The 19070-nt window shown below is 57.1% G+C and overlaps 2 protein-coding genes across 5 annotated transcripts in view; one reads left to right on the plus strand and one right to left on the minus strand.

The window, feature by feature from the left end:
• The first annotated feature begins 296 nt into the window (after nucleotides 1–296).
• Nucleotides 297–18790, plus strand: VASH1 (vasohibin 1). 4 transcript variants are annotated; one of them, XM_053889637.1, is made up of 9 exons: nucleotides 297–401; nucleotides 1769–2155; nucleotides 5123–5245; nucleotides 8165–8253; nucleotides 9362–9421; nucleotides 11281–11355; nucleotides 14022–14403; nucleotides 15968–16080; nucleotides 16973–18790. In XM_053889637.1, the coding sequence occupies exons 2-9, from the start codon at nucleotides 1853–1855 to the stop codon at nucleotides 17043–17045; spliced, it is 1218 nt and encodes a 405-aa protein (XP_053745612.1). In that variant the 5' UTR covers nucleotides 297–401; nucleotides 1769–1852; the 3' UTR covers nucleotides 17046–18790. The 4 variants fall into 4 exon arrangements, with proteins under 4 accessions (XP_053745612.1, XP_053745613.1, XP_053745614.1 ...); XM_053889638.1 differs by lacking the exon at nucleotides 297–401 and having other exon boundaries at nucleotides 566–2155; nucleotides 9365–9421; XM_053889639.1 differs by lacking the exons at nucleotides 297–401; nucleotides 5123–5245 and having other exon boundaries at nucleotides 569–2155.
• ANGEL1 (angel homolog 1) overlaps nucleotides 14440–19070 on the minus strand; it is a 48383-nt gene continuing 43752 nt past the window's right edge. Inside the window, exon 12 of the transcript XR_008417269.1 lies at nucleotides 14440–14640. The gene's annotated coding sequence lies outside the window, so the exon portion shown is untranslated. The remainder of the gene's footprint in view (nucleotides 14641–19070) is intronic.

Consider the following 19070-nt stretch of genomic DNA (forward strand, 5'->3'; position numbering starts at 1 on the left):
CACCCCGCTCCCACTGATGCAGGTCTTGGGGTGCAACAGGGTGGCTTTTAACCCTTTCGCTTCCAGAAGTCGTGACACTAACCCCCAGATGGCCTCCGTTAAGGAAGCCGCACGCCAGGGCTCTGCGCTCACCCGGTGTGACGAGCTCGGCTGCCAGATGGGGAAACTGAGGCCCACGGAGGGAAGCGACCTGTAGGATGTCCCGCAGGAAATGAGACCCGGTCCTCCAGGCCAGAACTCTCGCTTCTACCTCCTGAGGGCCCCTGCGAGGTGCTTCCTTTCGGAAATTCCCGACCGCGGGCCTCCCGAGGCCGGAATCTCCACGCAGTTTGAGCTCCGTGTGGCACGTTGTGAGCTTCCTCCGCAGCTCGTCGCCGGCTTCGCAGCGCCCTGAGAGAGAGGTGAGAGCGGCGCGGACGACACCCTGCATCCTAGAGATAACTTGGGGCGCAGGGCTGGCGGCGGAAGGCGGAGGGCCCGCCGGGAACGCGCTGGCCCTTTAAGGGGGGGACGGAGCGCATGCGCGGCGCGGGCCGGAGTCGAGCCGGGTGGGCGGCGGGCGGGCAGGGGACGCGCGCGGCTGGCGGCAGCTGGGCCCTGGGGCGGCGGAGGCGGCGGCCTGAGCCTCGCGGAGCAGCTCAGCGTGGACCTCCCGCTCGGCGGGACTAGCGCAGCCCGCGCTTGCCGAGGCTTTGCCACTCGCCTCCAGCTCCCTCCGCGGGCTGTGGCCGCGCGAGCCTCCGAGCTCTCCCTCCTCGTCCGGCGGTCCTTCCTCCTCCCACTCAGCCCGGGCAGCCGGAGCGCGAGAGGACCGCCGCGGAGCATCCTTCGCCCGGCCCTGCCGCGCCACCGCCCATGCCGCAGCCACTCGGAGGCTGCGACCGCGCGGCCGGAGCCCGCCGCTCGGTGACCTCAGCCTGGCCCCTGCGCGCCGCCCGAGTCGGCCCCGCTGAGCCCCCGGCCCCGGAGCGGGACCCGCGCCCCGCGATGGCTCGGCTGGCGCTGCGCGGCGCCCGGTGCCCGCTGTCCGCCCGCTGAGACGCGCCCGGCTCGGGACCGGCTGGGCCTTGGCGCCCCCCGCCGCGCCCTTCCCCCTTCTGGGAGCTGAGCTGCTGCTTCCCGGGGACGAGGGGACGGGGGGCGAGACAAAGCCCACTTTGTGCGGGGAGTTGGCTGCGGGCGTGGAATGAGCGCGTCGGCGTGCGCCCCCTCCCCGCGCCCAGCCAGCTGTGAGTCTTGGCTCCCAGGCTCGTCGCGTCAGAGAAATCGCGCCCCCTCGTCACCCTCTTGTCCGGGGGTCCCGGCTCCGAGCTGATGCGGCGCGGAGTCCTCTCGGTACCCCCCGGAGCGCGCGCTGCTGTGAGTGTGCGAGATTTTGGAGACGAAATTGTTCTCCAAAACTACGACTTGGGGCACCCGGTTGGCCTGGACCCGGTGCCTTGACCCTCTGTGGCCGCAGGTGTGAGCTGTCTGGCCTCAGTTTCCCTCCGACTTTACTCTGCAAGCCCAGACTGCTGCCCGTCATTGTTCTCGCTGTCAAATGGGGGAGCTTTGTGATGGCTGCCAAGTTGGGGTGTGTTCTCTTTATCCCGTTTTACAAAAAGAACAAAGCCTCTAAGGCTGACCCCGGACCACCACCTCTCTACCCCCTACTTCACGTTGAGGCACTGATTTTTTTTTTCTTATTGAGTAGTATTTTGTACAGGAGCCACGCCCTGGTTTCTTAAAGGCGCCTTGCACTCTGTTTGGCCATGTGTTATCTCTGCAGCTGGTGTGTGGGAGGCCTCCTGTGAGCCACCTATTTTTTTCCTGCCTCCTGATACATACTCCTACCCCCATCAAGGATTCGGGGATGCCAGGGGGGAAGAAGGTGGTCGGGGGTGGCAGCAGCGGTGCTGCCCCCACTGCCGCTGCAGCCCCCTCTGGGGTCAGACGCCTGGAGACCAGTGAAGGGGCCTCAGCCCAGAGAGATGATGAGCCAGAGGAGGAAGGGGAAGAGGACCTGCGAGACGGAGGCGTCCCCTTCTTTGTCAACCGGGGTGGGCTGCCTGTGGACGAGGCCACCTGGGAAAGGATGTGGAAGCACGTGGCCAAGATCCACCCCGATGGAGAGAAGGTGGCCCAGCGGATCCGAGGGGCCACAGACCTGCCCAAGGTAAGCATTGTGTACGTGTGTTGGGGGGAGTGGTATATCAGGTTTTAGCGATCTTGGGGCTGGGAGAGCCAAATCACACTTTTCCTTGGTGGGGTAGGGGACCACTGGCATAGTAGCACTTTAAAAATACAAACAGGTTGTGCCTGTGCAGAAGAACTTTCTCTCAACTGCCTTTGAGGTTTTGTGAGATCCACATGCCCTGTTTCCAGGAGGCTTTCTTCCATCCCTTTTTTTTTTTTTTTTTTTACTTTTAAAAAGTATTTATTTATTGAGAGAGCATGAGCAAGGAGGGCCGGGCATAGAGAGAGGGAGAGAGAGAATCCCAAGCAGCCTCCATGCTGTCAGTGCAGAGATGACACAGGGCTCGATCTCACAAACTGTGAGATCATGACCTGAGCCAAAATCCAGAGTCAGACACTTAACCGACTGAGCCACCCAGGCACCTCTTCCATCCCTTTTTAAATACCCATGTTTTGTGGGCAGGGCAGCAGATTAACAAGTACACTAATGTGGCTTTACATCTTATTTGCTAAGCCGGTGAACTGTGGGCAGGCACGTAATAAATGACTAGGAGGACACAGGGCTTCAGATGTTGAGAAAATATTTTCATGCCCTATCCCACTGAGTTCTCCAACAGCCTTGTGAAACAAGTGTGGTTTGGGGCCCCATTTTACAGACGGAAAAACTGAAAACTCAGGATCCCACAGCTAGTAAGTGGCAGAGCCAGGACTCAGTCTCAGGTTTTGAAGTTCCATGCCCTCTGCTCTGCTGGACGCTAGATTCAGGGCAGTTAGAAAAAGGTCTGTGGAAACGAGTGAAGTGAGATAATCTTTCGGTGGAGGGCTGGCTCCATGATGGCTGCCCTTCAGCTGCATCACCCATGAAGACTGAGGCTGTGTCTCATTCATCTTTGTCTTTCCAGGGCTTTCTGTGTGCCTGGCACAACACAGTCGCTTGCGTATGTTTGCCAAATGAAAGAGTGCTTGAGACTTACAGGCGCACGATTTTTGGTTTTATAATATTACGGTTAAGACTAAAGAAACACTCTCAGATGCAGAGACCTGAAATGTCCAAAGAAAAGCCCTTTGGGCAAAGGTCAGAGCCCAGTGCTTAGTCGTGCCGGCTCAGTTGGAAAGTAAGGGGGCTCGGGAGAGTGGCAGTTAATGTGGAGTAGACATGGAGATGGCCTGTTTTGTTTCATTTCTACCAAGTTATTGGTAGAGCCATCAGAAATTGTCTTCTTGGAAAAGAGAATTCAGAGGTTGAAGGCTGAACAACAGCCCAGTATTTCCAAGGGAAATAAGATGGCTATGTAATTGCCCTATGTATAAACTTGAAATTTATTAAGCTAGTCCCCCATGATTGGACATGGTGTCTAATATTTTATTCTTAAGATGAACACTGTGGTGAAAATTCTAAAACATAAATTTGGGGGTCCACCCTTGGTTATTTCCTTGGGATAAATTCCTGGAAAGGAAGCACCGTGCCAAAGAATATGGATGTTGGTTTTGATCGCCCACCTGTCTGTGTGAACTCAAGCAGGCCCTCAGCCCATTTGAGCCAGTTTTCTCATCTGTACAATGGAGGGGATTGTGGTCAAAGTTAAATGAGAGACTATGCGTTAAAGCATTTCACCAACGGTAAAGTCTCAAGCCAGTAGTTGTTACTGGATGTCCATTCCCTCTTTTTTCAAATCTTTCCTCCGGAAGCCGGGAGGCTAGACTTCACTCGGCATCTGTAGCCCTAGGGCCAGAGCCACACGCCTCTCCCACAGCAGCAAGCTGGTGATTAGCAGACAGTCTCCCGCCACCTTGCTTATATTTAAGTCAGGCTGTGCGAGAGCGTGAAGGGTTCCCTGCAAAACTGTTACCACTCCTGAAGACTAAAATAAGTCAACGGATTCATGAGCCACCGGTCTGTAATGTCATCTTGTCATCTTTAGCCATCACATGTAGGAAAGACACCCATGAAGAAATGAAGCCAGTATCTGGGTGGTGGGGGTTTGGAGATGTCAAGACTGACAGGAGTGTGGTGGGAGTGGAAGGAGTCTTGAGAGCAGACTGGAAAAATTCTAAACTGGCCCTCAAACCACGGGACTGATGTCACAGGCAGAGGACCTACATGTCTGTACGAGGTTCCTTTTGGACCTCAGCCCAGAGTAGAAAAGTGGAGTCTGGGAGGCACCGGTGGCTGGATCCCAGAGTGTCAGCGGCAGGGAGGACGACCACTAGGCTGGCCCCTCCCCGCGTGGCCATGCCCTTGGCATTCTCCGCAAAGGTCACATCATGGTGGGCCCAAGAGCTGTTTTGTTGGGAGAGCGTAATGTTTTAAAAGATCACTCGAGCCAAAATGTATAATTGGGAGATTTCACATAAAGATCCAGATTTTGGGCATCTTTTCAGAAAATGAGAAGATCTGGGAACAGAATCTATGATCCCACATAGCAGCTGGCAGCTGGAGCTGAGGAGGGGTCCCCCCTCCTCCAATTGGCCACAGTCCCCACCACCGCCTCGCCGCCTGCCTTCCCCTGTGTGCTGCTTGCCCCTGCCCCTGCCCCTGCGGGCAGTTCAGTCTGGGAGCCCTGCAGTGTCGTGTGATAAAAAGAGCTTGGCAGAAAAATCCAACACATTTAAATCCTAGTTCTCGCATAGCTGTTTTTGTGAGGAAGTCATGTGACCTCCTTGTGCCTCAGTTTCCTCGGCTGTAAAATGGGGATAATAGCAATACCGGTGTCTGAGGGACTTGGGGAGGAGGTGATGAAGCCAGGCATGTGAAACAGGTGAGCATGTCATGTGTACCCAGCCAATGGAGCAAGGACTGAGGTGCAGCGGTCACCCCACAGGTGCTTTAGGGGAACATCCTTTAAGAGGATGATACAGTTTGTTGAAGGACAGCCATTTCTAAAAGGATCTCAGGTCCAGGAATAGTTTGTGTTCTTTCATAAGAATCTCTCCTTGATGTTCCAAGCTGTCACCACCCTTAAAAGCTCAGTGGCCACTCATCCCAGACCCAGCTGCTGAAGGTCTTCTGACTGTGGCTCTGGCCACGGAGCTCCTGCAGAATGGGAATTTGGACACCTCCTCCAAAAAGGTAACCCTGCCGGCGGCCTCGGCCTGTGCTGACCAATCGCTTTGGCACACACTGTAACGACACCGAGCAGGAATTGAGCCTTCGCTGCGCGCCAGCCCCTGTTCTAAGGCCTCAGCACATAGCATCTCATTTATGCTATGAAATTGTTTCTCTTACGCTGCCCATTTCACAAACGAGGCGTCTGAGGCACAGAGGGATGTTAAGGAACTAGATGCCAGACAGCGGATGGCAGAGCTGGGATTTGGATAGTGATGGTCTGGTTCCAGAGCCGGCTCCATCGACCTCCAGGCTGTCCTGCCTCTTGCCCCCACATCTATCTGCGGGCTGTTGCACCTCCCCCAAGCATTCTCATTGCGCAGGGCTGACATGGCCTCCACCAGAAAGAATGTCTTATAGAATCCAGGACTTTAGGGATAATCCTTGGCCTTGGTAGTGGGGAAGGAGTTGTCCCCGGAGAGATCTGGGTAGTAGATCTCACTCACTGCCATATAGCCCACTTAATCCCACCCCTTGACCCCTCCTGGCTCCCGGTTTGTAAGTGGGGGCCGGGGGGGGGGGGGCAAATCCGGGCTCCCAGTCCTAAAACGGACCTGGTCGTTTGGATGTACAGAATCCTGCTTATTCGTTTTGAGCGAATGAGTGTGTGCGTGAACATTCAGAAGGATGGGGTCTGCACTGATGCACACAAGTTAACGTGAGTCATGCAGCTGGCCAGACGGCTCCTTCCAGCTAAGCCTCAGTGGTGGCAGTCTTTGAGGCCCTGCTTGTGAATCCCACGTCTTTTTCTTTGCCTCTCTTGGAGTCATTTCCTTGTCCCAGAGTGACAAGTCCCTAGGTTCTCCGTCAGGATGGCAGGTGATACCCTGACCCAGGGCCGGCTCTGGTGAACGTAGCTCCCTCCTTGTTTGGAGTGTCCCAAGGGAGGGCGTATTTTCCGTCTCTATCCAGAGCTCCTGCAAGTCCCCACATGGCCTCACTTGAGAAGGGGATGACCCGTTTGCCTCTCAGGGACCTTCCACCTGAGGAGGTCAGGCGCCATGCTGTTCACAGCACAGTGTGAAGGAATTTTTCCAGTTCCTCTTCCACCTCCCCGCTAACCCGTATGCTGACACGGGGGGAGGCTGGGCTAGGCCCTCAGAGAGTTCTGGAGCTCATCTGGCAGAGTGGTCAGGAAGAGGGAGAGCCCCCCCACCGCCGCCCCGTCCTGGGGCTTTTATCCCCCTGGTGACTGTAAGCGGTGGCATCGGTTTGGGCAGCAGTGTAATGTGAAAAGGGGAAATAGCTTCCTCCAGAGAGAGGGGTCAGCTGCTCGGGACTGCCCAGACAGGAAGAAGGGGACCGGCAAGGAAGGGACAGGAAGTTCATGCAGAACTGTGCTCCGGACATGCCCAGCCGGGCCTTCCCCCCTGCATCTTTACCCTTTAGAGCCAGTAGGGGTCTGTCATAGCTTGTCCTGTGTCCCAGTCATCAGCGGCACCCCAGACGTGAGTGTGCGGTGGTCACTGGTGTGTCGCCTCCCTCCACATGAGGGCCCCAGACATTGTAGCCCCGTCATCGTTTAAGAGGCTGTGCCCTGTGGGCTCAGCTTCTCACTGCAGGGAGAACCTCCCCCACCCCAGCCCTGCCCCAAGTTCACACAGGGCGCCTGCTTTGCCCTTTCCCTCGCACATAACCCCTATCCATGCAGACTGACACCCTCAGCGGCCCCAGCCTGACGGGTGGGCTCCATGTGAACTGAGGGCGCCGCTGGGCGGAAGCCTCAGGGGGAGCAAGAGAGACCTCTCTGTGAGGAGACTGAGGCCACCTCCCAGCAGGATATCCTGGTGGCCAAGGGGGAGCCCCGACAGGTGGGCCTTATTCCTGGAAGTCTGCTGCTTCCGCCTGGAGGAGTTCTGTAGCCCCAGAGGGCCCCCAGCTGGTGCCTGTCTGGGCCACCTCAGCCTCACTGGCTTGATGCGGCCAAACTGCAGGTTCCCTGGGCCTAAGAAGGGGGCCTGGGGCCTGGGGCACACAGCTGTGCAGTGCCTCTTTCCTGGAGACTGCCGGCTGCGGGTCTGCGGCTCCTGACCTGAGTCCTGGCAGCCGGGCAGCCCACGGGTTCTGGCCATCAGGAGGTGCCTGCCTGGCACCCCCCCCCCCATCTCCCCGCTTCCTGGGCCAGGCACTGGAAAGTCTATTCTGGTGAGGAGGAGAGCCCAGTTACCTGGTTGCTCATGTTGCTTGCAGACGTGGAGCTGGCAGGAAGCAGGGTGTGGAAGGGGGAACATGGCCAAAGCAGCCAGGCCATGGCAAGCAGATCCATGGCAAGACCTGTCCCGAAACATGTCCCTCCTGCCGGGCAGCGCTGACCTCCTCAGCAGTCCAGCTCGCAGCTGGAGGGCCTGTGCCTTCCCATGTGCTCTGATCCTGGGGCACACTCACCCCCCCCCCACGGGAGGGGCACCCCAGCCCAGGCAGGGCAGGGAAGGAAGGGGACACCAGGTAAATTAGTTTTGATCCAGCACTTGAACCAGAGCAAATCCCGAATGCAAGTGAACTTAACCCCAATATTGACATTCTTTTTAAGCCTTGAAGTTGATGAATTCAAATTGTTAACAACTTGAAGTTGTTACAATTCAAAACAGCTGGTGAGGCAACCTATGTTTTTCTAAAATTATTACAGAAGCATAAAATTCAAACCTCGACAGAAGCTCCAAATGAGGAATGCCGTCAAGTGCCAGGAAGGAGAGAAATGGCCATGATGGGGGCCTGACCGGAGTCTCTGGCAGGAGTTGCCAAGGACAGAGGCTCGGGATAGGACAGAAGGGGGAGGCCATCTTTGGGTGGTGGCTTCTCTGGGGGCTAATCCTGGGTGTCGGGTGGCTGGAAGCTCCGGGGTGAGCCTCCCTGTAATGACCAGCGCTCTTTCTCGGTCCCTAGATTCCCATACCGAGTGTGCCTACGTTCCAGCCCTCCACGCCCGTCCCTGAGCGCCTGGAAGCTGTGCAGCGCTACATCAGGGAGCTGCAGTATCCTCCCTGGTTCAGGGTCATGGCCACCATCTGGCTGGCATGCTGGTCCAAACACCCAAGTGGGGCTTTTTTCAGACAGGGCTGGAGAGGCATCAGCAGAGCAGCCGGATCCCACAGCTCCCAAGAGTGCCACTCACAGGTGACCTCTGTGTCCATCTCGTGGTGCCAGCACAGCCTGACTGCTGGAGGGTTTTATCTGATGAATGCCAGACCCACTCGGGCCTCCCTACTCACCCACCCCCCCCCCCACTCCTCCTCCTCTGCATGACAGGGCAATGTCTTCTGAGCGACCCGCTGGTGGGATGGCCGTGTCTCGGGCCGCCAGCACAGACCCTCCTCTGCTGTCCATCCAGACCCAGTAGGAGAACGGAGCAGCTCCCGCGGGGCTGTTTAAAAACTGTTTCATAAGCAATAATTGGGGGGCAGATGGGGGAGAACAAGGATTTGACACTCCAGGAGGTAACTTCCACATCTTGGAACATTCTCCTAGTCCTTTGCCTTTCTCTCCCCTGGTAGGAGGCCGGCTGCCTAGCATGGGAAGACCTGGCCCCTCTGAGCCTGGTTCCCCGGGGTCCCTGCTCTGGGCCTCTCCATCCCCCTGTGCCTGCTCAGAGCTGTGTGTCCTCAGTCCTCTCCCTAGGCCCTTCTAGCTGCACATGTGACAGGGATGGAAGGACCAGGCATGGGTCCTGAGCAGGAGAAAAGACAAGCTCGTTAATGGAAATTGGGTCCGGTCCTTCCATTTCCCAGTGGGGAAGCTGTGGTCCAAAGAGGGGACGCCTTTGGCTCAGGAGCACCGCCCGGCACTTTGGTTGCATTGGACCCCTGCTCCAGCCCGCTCTCTGTTCACGCTGCTTCTCAGCTGGATGGAAAATGGGAGTGTGCTGCAGAGGGCTGTCCACTGCTCAGTCTCCCCTCAGGTGCTCTCCTCTGCTCTCAGATGTTCCAGTCTTCAGCATCCTCCAAGGTACCTTGTGGAAGCACTTTGTGGGGTTCTTACCCAGCCTGCACCCCAGGAGTGCTGGGCCCCAGAACTTGGGGATGGGTGGGGACAGAAGGGCACAGCTCTTCCAGAACAAGCTAGGAAGCCCTTAACTGGCACCTGCAGGTACAATCACACAGGGACACAGTTCTTTGAAATTAAGAAGAGCAGACCTCTGACAGGGTAAGTTTGGGGAACACCCTGTCCCTCTGCATCCAGGCTACTAGTGCCCCCAGGTGGGCTGGAGCACCTGGGGAGAGCCTCTGGGCGGAAGCTTATGAGGCAGGGAGGGACACCTCCCAGGGGAGCCAGCCAGTAGGGGCAAGTACCACTGTGGGGCTCTAAGGTTGTCGTACAGAGGGACCCTTTGGCCGAGATGGATATCCAGGGCCTCCTTGATGGAAACCCCAACATCTGTGCTGAGCTATGTGGGGTGATGGGCAGCCCCCCCCCCCCCCCCCCCCCCCCCAGTTTTCCTTGGTGATGACAGAGGGTGGTCCCAGGTAGATGTCCGGACGTGAGCCGCCTTTTTTTGTTTGTTTTAATTTTTTTTTTAAACGTTTATTTATTTTTTTGAGACAGAGAGAGACAGAGCATGAACGGGGGAGGGTCAGAGAGAGAGGGAGACACAGAATCTGAAACAGGCTCCAGGCTCTGAGCAGTCAGCACAGAGCCCGACACGGGGCTCGAACTCACATACTGCGAGATCTGACCTGAGCCGAAGTCGGACGCTTAACCGACTGAGCCACCCAGGCGCCCCCTTTTTTTTTTCTTTAATAAGAATTGAGCCTGGCAGGAGAGAGCCAGCCCTCCCGTTCTCTCCTTTCTCTGCAACTGCCTGCATCCTCCCCATTGCAGGGCACCTGTATGTTGCCCCACTTGCCTTGCTGGACTCCATCCTAGTCATTTAGTACAAGGCCCAGGGTCTGAGAAGCAGGGACCCCTGGGAGAGAAGCTTGCATCTCTCTGTTGCCTTTCCTTCACCCCATGCAGACCTCTAGCTGGTTTCACCCCAGAGAAGCCCCAAGGGCAGAGCAGAGTGAAGAGCGAACACCACAGCTGGGTCTGGGGGCTCATTCGAAAGCTGCGTGCAGGCTTAAAATCCTGTGTTTCAGAAATTAACTTGAATTTTACATCTTCACATATAGTCTGTCCATGTTTGCTTTCTTACGAAAACTACTTAAAATGGTTTGTTTGCTAAACTGTTTCGTTACCCTCTCTCCAAACCCCTGGGTAGAATCCAGCCTCCCTAACACAGAAGCTTTGCTCTTGTTGTCCCGTGGTTGCCGTGTGCTGGGAGCCCAGCTCCAGCCTCGGTGGGATGGTGGGATGTAGGAATCCAACACCCTCCTGAGCAAAGCCAGTGGCCGGGCTGCATTCCCAGGCCTGGGAGCAGCATTTGGCGAGGAGGAAGGAAACAGCCTCAGGGATAGGCTGTCTTGAAGTGGCCTGAATTGCAAGTTCAGGAGCAGACCAGGGAGTCGCTGGGCAGTTAACTGCCTGAGATCCTGTGTCTCTGCCCTGGTCAGCTGGCCAGCTGTGGGGGAGCAGTTGTAATCCATTACAAGCTCTTTGGAGAAGCCATGGTTGAGTCAGGGGTGTTCACTGTGCTCCGGAAGGGACAAGAGCAATGCCAACGTCCCCAGCATCCTTGGTATGCTTTCCCACCAGCCCCTGCAACACTGTCTTCATAAAAGGCTCCCAGCCTGGTGGGTGTCAATGATCTGCCTACCAAGGCACAACCCCCATTCATGCTCCCCTCTCCCAGAAGTCTTTGGAGCCGGAGTCTGGGGTGGGAGGAGGAAGTGAAAGGAGGGGAGGGGAGGAGAGAAGGAAGGGGACTCCTTCTTTATTTTCAGTGGCTGCCTCTTTTCTCCCCCCTTAGGCTCAGGACAGACTTGGAGGGGTGGGCAGGTGCTGGGGCCGAGCTGGAAGGGAGGGAGCTGTCGGTCCTGTCACACTTCTAGACTTGCTTCCTCCTTCTGACCACCCCCTACCAGACTGGAGAATCTGTCCTCAGTGTTCTGCCTCCCTCCCCCCAGGCTGATGGACCTGGCCAAGGAGATGACCAAAGAGGCTCTGCCAATCAAATGCCTGGAAGCCGTGATCCTGGGAATGTATCCTTCCTTGGCCCTTGGAGACTAGGGGCAGGTGGGCTTAGCCCTTCTGAGCCTCAGCTTCCTCCTCTGGAAGAGGAGGGCTGGATGAGCTTCAGAGCCCTCCCAGCAGTCATGAACTTGGTCCCAAAGTGAAGGAGCTCGAGGGGGAGCTCAGTCCCCAACGACTCAGTTGCTAACTTTCCAGGCCCACCGGGCAGCTCTTTTCTGAGTCCTCTGGACACCATTACTGTGTTCTCTGAACCCCAAATCAAGGCACACTGTCTCACAAAGGCTCTTGTGCCATTTCTGAGAACCAGACAGTCTGGGAGAAGCCATTTGAATGCCCAAATGTTGGCATTTGCAGGACATGTTGATTTGTAGAGATGTTAGATGGGGTCTTTGAAATAGAACTGGCTTAAAAAAAAAAAAAAGTTTCTTGGTCACCCCCATCCAAAGGGCAGAACTGAGGCCTATAGCTGGGTCATCGGGTATCTAGGTGGGACAGACAAGCCCCTGATCAGAGCAGGAGGGAGACTGGTGTTCGTGGCCAGTTCTGTGTTCTAGGAGTCCATGCCTCAGCTCTAGCCTTTTGTTTTGTTTTATTACAGAAAAATTTAAGCTTGTACAAACAGAACAATATAATGAATCCCATGTGCCCAATCACTCAGTCTTACCAGTTCAAGGCTTAGGTTGATTCGCCTCTGCCCACCCCTCCCATCTCCCCCTATCCATAGTACCTACCCGCTCTTAAACATTCTGTCTGCCTCCCCACCGTCCCCAGGCCCCGATGTAGGTGCCTGGCTTAGTGCTACAGAGAGGGCAGCGGGGAAGCTGCCTAACAGAACAAGGGGTCCACTCCCAGAGACAGATCGAGGAGGAAGGAGAACATGGTGGTCAGGCCAGGAACACAGCTCCCCTGAGGAGGATTGTCATCTGAGGGAGGCATTCCCCCCACCCCTCATGGACATACCTACCTTAAGTTGTACAAAGGAGCTACAGGCCCACCTCCTCAGTCCCCTCCCGCAGAGGCCCCAGGAGCTCACTCCTGACAAGCTTTGCCCTGTCCGAAGGGTTCTTTGTCGGGATGTGCCTGAGAACTGATTCAGGCCACACTGCCAGTGCCTCCGTCATGCTCCCACATCCTCTTCTTCAGGGGCCACGCACACCAAAGTGGAGACGAGACGGAGAGAGATGGCTTCCTCCCCACAGTGCTCACGGAAAGCTGGTCCAGGCAGGATTATGTGGTCCCAGAGGCCTCTCAGAGGTTTCCTCGTGGCTCTTGGACAGGAAGATGACAAGAGCAGCTCCCATCTGGACTGGAGCCCCTCAGCATCCCCACAGAACTGCCACTGTCTCCTCGTTTGTTGTGCACACGGTGGACGCTATACTGAGTTTGTTCCCGTGTCTCTTCCTCGCTGCTCCCTGAGCCTGTTGTGCCTTGTTCATCTATGCGTCCTCAGACGCTTGCAAGGAGTTGGGCTCAGGAAGCACGGTAGTGACTGACAGCATAGACTTTAGGGTCAGGCCGACCTGGACGTGAACCCTAGCTCCGCAGCTTCACCGTGTGACCCCAAGCTCATTCCTTAACGTCTCTGAGCCTTGGAGCCCCCTCTGCAAAAGGGCACGACGGTAGTGTCTGTCTCACAAAGTTGTTAGGACAACTGAACAAGTCACTGCGAATAGGACCCTTGGCACAGTGTCTGTTTGGGGTATCTGCTCCAAGCTTTTATCCGTTCATCTTCTTCTACTCATGTGTTCAAGAAGAGTTTATTGAGTAACTGTTAGGTGCCTGGCTCCATGCTGGTCCCCAGACAGGCATCAGGGAACATGGTCACACAAGGTCTCAGCTCTCAGAAGTTTGCATTCCGGCAGGGGAGACAAACACAAGCAAGCAAACAAAGAAGCCAAATCATTACCGAGTGTGGGGGTGTGTCCCGGAGAAAAGAAACAGGAGAGCTGACTTGGATTAGAAGGGGAGGTCAGCCACGACAGCTAAGCCTGAGGTGTGACAGGAGCAGGCCAAGGCACACGGGGAACAGCCCTGCGGTGGAAGGGAGGAGCTGGTGCAGAAGGTGCTCAGTGGGAAATCCAGGTGGATGGAGCGACTGCACGGGCAGGGCAGGCGGGGTGCGAGGTCGGAGTGGGCAGCTGGTCCCGGCGGTGTCGGCCTCCTAGGCCAGGCCGACGGGGGTTTTGGTGGGCAGGCATGTGTGTCCTTTGGCAGGGCGTGGGGGCAGCGAGGGAAAGAGAAGTGTCTGCGTCTGGAGGGATGTATGTGTGACAGAGAAAACGGGAGAGTGTGTCTGAGAGCGAATGTAGGGGCCGGCGAGGGGAAATGTGTGTGACTGGTGGAAGGAGGGTGCGGGTGGGGGGCCCCTCTCGTTCCTCCTTCGGCCACGGGGACCCTGGAGAGCCCTGCAGTCTGGAGTTAGCTATTCATACTTTGTGAGCCCCGCTTGACATCATGACAGCGGCCACTAATCGCTGGGCGCCTTGCCCAGCCGGTGACTTTATTGGGCACCTCCTGCATGCTCGGCTCCAGGCGGGGTGCAGGGGGCGGGGGCGGGCAGTGGAGTCGGGCCAGACACGGGGTGTCCCCCAGGAGCCAGGGTGGAGGGGCCCCGCGGGGTGCGCCGACCCCGCGCCTCTCGCCGCTGTTTCCTTAGCCGGGCTGGCGGGCGCAGTTACCTCACCAACAGCATGCCCACCCTGGAGCGCTTCCCCATCAGCTTCAAGACCTACTTCTCAGGGAACTACTTCCGCCACATCGTGCTGGGGGTGAACTTCGGCGGCCGCTACGGGGCGCTGGGCATGAGCCGGCGCGAGGACCTGATGTACAAGCCGCCGGCCTTCCGCACGCTCAGCGAGCTCGTGCTGGACTACGAGGCCGCCTACGGCCGCTGCTGGCACGTGCTCAAGAAGGTGAAGCTGGGCCAGTGCGTGTCCCACGACCCGCACAGCGTGGAGCAGATCGAGTGGAAGCACTCCGTGCTGGACGTGGACAGGCTGGGCCGCGAGGACTTCCGCAAGGAGCTGGAGCGCCACGCCCGCGACATGCGGCTCAAGGTCAGTGCCGGCGCCCACCCTCCGCCCGGCTGTGGGAGTGGAAGGGCCGCCGCCGCTTCTCCAGGGAATGCCACCAATCCCCTCACCCCGGCCCCCACCCCAGCAGAGGTGGCGTGAGGCTTCAGGGCGCGATAGGGGTGAACCGGCTACCGTTGCTCCTTGTTGACACTGGGCCGGGGAGGGCCCTGGAAGGAGGCAACGGGTGAGCTGGCTGTGGGCAGAGGGCAAGTCCAGAACCTGGGGAGAAGGGCAGGGGTAAGACCCTACGTGGAGCCGTTGGTTGGGAAGCCATGGGCTGTCGGGAGGGAAAGTAGGGCCGGGTGCAAGCAGCCTCCATCAGTCTTGTGTCCTGACTCTTGAGTACCCAACCCCCACATTCAATAAAGGACTGGGAAGAAGTCAGAAAAAGGAAGAAGTCATGCCATGGGAAGACGATGAGGATGTTCCTTCTCCCTCTTTCCTACCTGCAATGAACGGGGGGGGGGGGGGGGGGGGGGGGGGTAGTACCCCAGCAGGTGGGCCAAGCTGCTGAGAAGCTTGCCTCCACCCAGCCTTACAGTGAACAGATGGTGGTCTCTTTTTGGGTCCCCCTGGACCAGGGTACCTCCCCTGGAGCCTGCCTGGGCTCTCCTGGGTTCAGCCCCTCCCCATTGCTTGTTCACTATTGAACCCAGGAGGCCGGCTGGTGGCAGGTGGGAGCTGTTTTCAGGGCACGAAACTGAAGTGCACGTCGCCCAGTAGCTTCCTCACAGGTGGTGAGGAGGTGGGACAGGAGCTCAGTCTAGAAATAGGGAATGCAGGCATGTCACAGGTGCCCCGGCAGGGCGTGTCAGAGCTCAGCTCGCCCCGCCTTGCCAGGCCTCAGGCCTGACCTTGTGCGGTGACCACACCTTTCCCCAGGGTAGAAGCCAGCTGTGGTGACCTTGCTTGGCTCTCGGGGGCTGGCCCTCCCCTGCATATCACCAGTTGCCCAGCACCCTGGCTTCTGCTGCTGGAGTAGTACTGGGCTTCAAAGCGGGCTGGACCTAGAGTTGGAGCCAAGAGTTCCCTATGCTTTAGCACTGTGATTCCCAATCTATTTGGCACTCAGGACTCCCCAAGTTATTTGTCCCCCTCTAGCACCCCCACGCTGTGTTTTGAGAATTCCGGTCAAGCTGACCATGCTGTGTAAAAGGGGATTCGGTCGCTTTTCTCATTTTTTCCTTTATCGTACATAGCCGCCAGTCTGAGCTTCTGCTCGTCTTGAGATAGCCAATGTTCCCCTTGGGGCTGGTAGATCCCGCCCAGAGCTCGGACATAGGCTGCTTCCCCAGCTGTCACGTTTGTCTGGCATGGGTAAATGGCCCTTTTCCTGAGGGCTTCTTACAACAGCACAAAGCTCAGTGACTTGCCCGTAAGTGCAGGCTGTCCTGCAGAGGAAGCTCTGCCCGGCAGCTTTAGTTCCTGGGAAACAGGTTCGGGATGACCCTGCAGACAGGGCAGTCTCAGGGCTTTTGGCTTGGACAAGGCAGGAGGGGCTCTAGGGAAGCCTTAGGTGAGACTTTGTTTCTTCCTCCACACCAAGATTGGCAAAGGGACTGGCCCTCCCTCCCCCACCAAGGACCGGAAGAAGGACGTTTCCTCCCCACAGAGGGGCCAGTCCAGCCCCCACCGCAGGAACAGCCGCAGCGAAAGGCGGTGAGGGATGGGGTTGTGCCTGGGGGGTGGGAGGATGCTGGTGAGGGACCTGGGGGAGCCTGAAGAAGGCTTTTCTCTCTCATCTTCTAGATCCCCACGTTTTCTCACCCTTTTCCCACCCTTCCTTTTTTGGCTCCCGCCAGAGGCAGGCGATGTAGGTTTGGTGGGTTTAGGCGTTTGTGTTGCTACCTCCTGGTAGAAGTGCTGTCCCGTTTCCCCGGAGAAAATGCCACTCACTGGCCCACTGGCTACTCCATGCTCTTGCCAGAGCCAGAGGACCCACACAGAGGGTCTAAGATAGCTCGTGTGGGAGGGAGGGAGGGTGGGAGGGGTGGGCCCCTGTCAAGACAGGGAACTCTCCCAGTGGTTGGGAGAGGTTAACATCAGATTGCGGCTAGCAGGCCACGTTGACTGTGACTTTGCCCCTGCGAGAAACATCCCATTAAAATACCAGGCTGCCTCCTCTGGTGTGTCCCCTACATGTGGGTCTGGCTCTTGATTTAGTATCGTCATTCAGGAGCCACAGCTCGGGGATGATTAAGGGGCACGAGCAGGCCTCTGATATGCAGTGTCATTCGCTTGGACCTAGGCAGCTTTTGTAGAGAACAGATTCCCCACGCAGAGAGACACACAGTTCAGCTGTTACAGCCAACCGCGGATTAGGGGACCCCCAGCAAAGAGCAAGAGCCTGCAAGACAGTGGAGGGACCACACTCAGGACAGCACAGGCAGGACAGGGTTCCAGAAACACACTTCCACGTGGACTTTACTGCTGCATTTGGGGCACCTTGAAGAAGGGAGGGGGAGTGACCAGGAGCAGCCACTGCTTGTTCCCTCCTCCCCCACCTCCCTGCCAAGCCCCTCACCCTTTCTCCATTCTCTTTTCCTTGCAGGCCATCGGGTGAGAAGAAGCCTTCTGAGCCCAAAGCCATGCCGGACCTCAACGGGTACCAGATTCGGGTGTGAGGCACGTGGCAGTGCCCAGCCTCACCACTTCTGGCTGGGATCCATCTGCCAGAACCAGCCTCATTCGTGGGGAGGGAGGGGCTGGTGACCGGGCAGGGTGGGAGGCAGCAAGAAGAGCCTGTCCCAGCTCAGCCACCCAAGCTGCTGCTCCTCCCGCTGGGCCAAGCCCCCTAACTTTGGGCCAAGAAGCAGTTAGTATTTTCTTTGGAGTTTTTAACCCAGTAACTGAAGTTTAAGGGATTTGGGGAAAACAAAACTAATGGATCTGCCGGTGGCTGGAAGGCCAGTGCTTAGGACATCTAAGTGCCACAAGGCTGAGCAAGGAGGGGGTTGCTGGCTCTGCTGGTATCCCTCTGGGATTTGAGTCCATCTTACCTGTGGGAAATTTCCCGGCCCCCTAAGCCTGTGGCAGGATGGGGGTGGGGAAGGGGGAGGGACGGAGGTGTTCCTCCAGTTCTGTCTGCCCTGGCAGAATCTTGAGCCAGGGAACGGGAAGCAGGGTAGAAATCATCCTGGGAAAGGTCTGTGTGGCCAATATCAGGAGCTTGGCACAAGGCCACATCTGCCCCAAGAGCAGAGTCCATGGCCCAGGACAGCCCTGTGCGCTTGTGGCCCATGGACAGTGCTGTGTGGGCTGTAGGAGAGCCCAGGAGAGACCACTGGGGGAGGAAATTCCAGGCCCAGCTCCTACCTAGTCTCCTTACTTAGCCCAGCTCTGCCTGTTGCTGAAGCCCGGGGGGCTCCCTGCAGAGGGGCTGAGCCTTGCCAAAGGCCCAGAGTTGCCCTGGGCTCAGCATGACTGTAGGGACTGAGCAGACCCAGTGGGTCCAGGAAGCATGGCTGGGGACAGAGTAAGACACTTGGGCCTGGGGCTATCCCCTGGCAGTCCTGTCCCCAAGGGTGGGGGTGAGAGGCACTGCTACTCCCCCCTTTCTATTACCTCAGTCCTTGCTGTGAAAACAAAGACCAGATCAGGATGCTTGTGCCTCATGCCTGTCTCCCCTCATTTAGCAACCTGTATAGGTTTGGGGGGTACCAGTGATGATCAGATTTGTTGCATGTGGCTTGTCAGGGAAGAATCTGAATAGCTGGAGACTACACAGTCTGCCTGGCAAGTGTGAGATACCTGGCAGGCGAGTGAGAGGTGGAAGGAAGTTGGCAGGGTTGGGGGAAGGTTCTGGAGGCTCAAACAACAAGGAGGCGGTAGGGCAAGGGTGCAGCTGACACCACAGAGGAGTAGAGACTGAGAAATGAGGAGCGTAAGTGAGAAGAGGATGTGGGGGAGAGTTCAGAATCGGGCTGCTTGGGGAATAGTGAGTTCTCTGTTGCTGGAAGTATCCAAGCAAAGTCTGGATGGCTACTTGTCAGAAAGCTGTAGAGAGGGTTCAGGTTATGGAAGGGGTAGCAGGATGAGAGGACCATCAAGGTTTCATTTCACTGAAATGGCTGGGGTTCAGCCAGGGGCTAGGCCCTGGAAAAGGGAGGACCAGAACCTCAGATGCCGACAGGGCTAGAAGGGGGATTAAAAGGGCAGCAGGGCTGGGTGGCCACTGTGGCAAACAAGAGAGGGCATATCCCTTTCAAGCAGCAACTATTGCTCAGCTATTCTCAGAATGTGGGCCCTGCATTACCAGATTGTCTGATTTTTGTTCCAGAAGCCAGGACTCTGAATTTTTTATGTGAAATATCCTGATTTTTAAATGGCAATCAGTTCAGAAAATGTAAAAACCCAACATGAAAGAGAATGCCAGTTTGTAATCTCTGAGGTAGAGTTTGCGCTGGGGAGAAGTCCAGTGAGATGCTTTGAGGTGGAAAATCAGAACAGTTCGAGGCTTCCCAGAGCAAGCTGGGCCAGGGCAGCGTCCTTGCCGCTGAAGCTTCTCCCGGGGAGGGCAACTGGCCCAGGTTTGTCCTCTTCACGCTCCTTGCCGACCAGAGACCCACCAGGGTCACCAGTGGGGGTGGAGTAGAGATGGCACAGTTCCCAGCCTGCCAGGGAGATGGATGGGGCTTGAGAAGCAGAGA

Source organism: Panthera pardus, unplaced genomic scaffold, assembly GCF_024362965.1.
Source record: "Panthera pardus isolate Hobbes unplaced genomic scaffold, ASM2436296v1 HiC_scaffold_24, whole genome shotgun sequence".
In the NCBI taxonomy this organism is placed as follows: domain Eukaryota; kingdom Metazoa; phylum Chordata; class Mammalia; order Carnivora; family Felidae; genus Panthera; species Panthera pardus.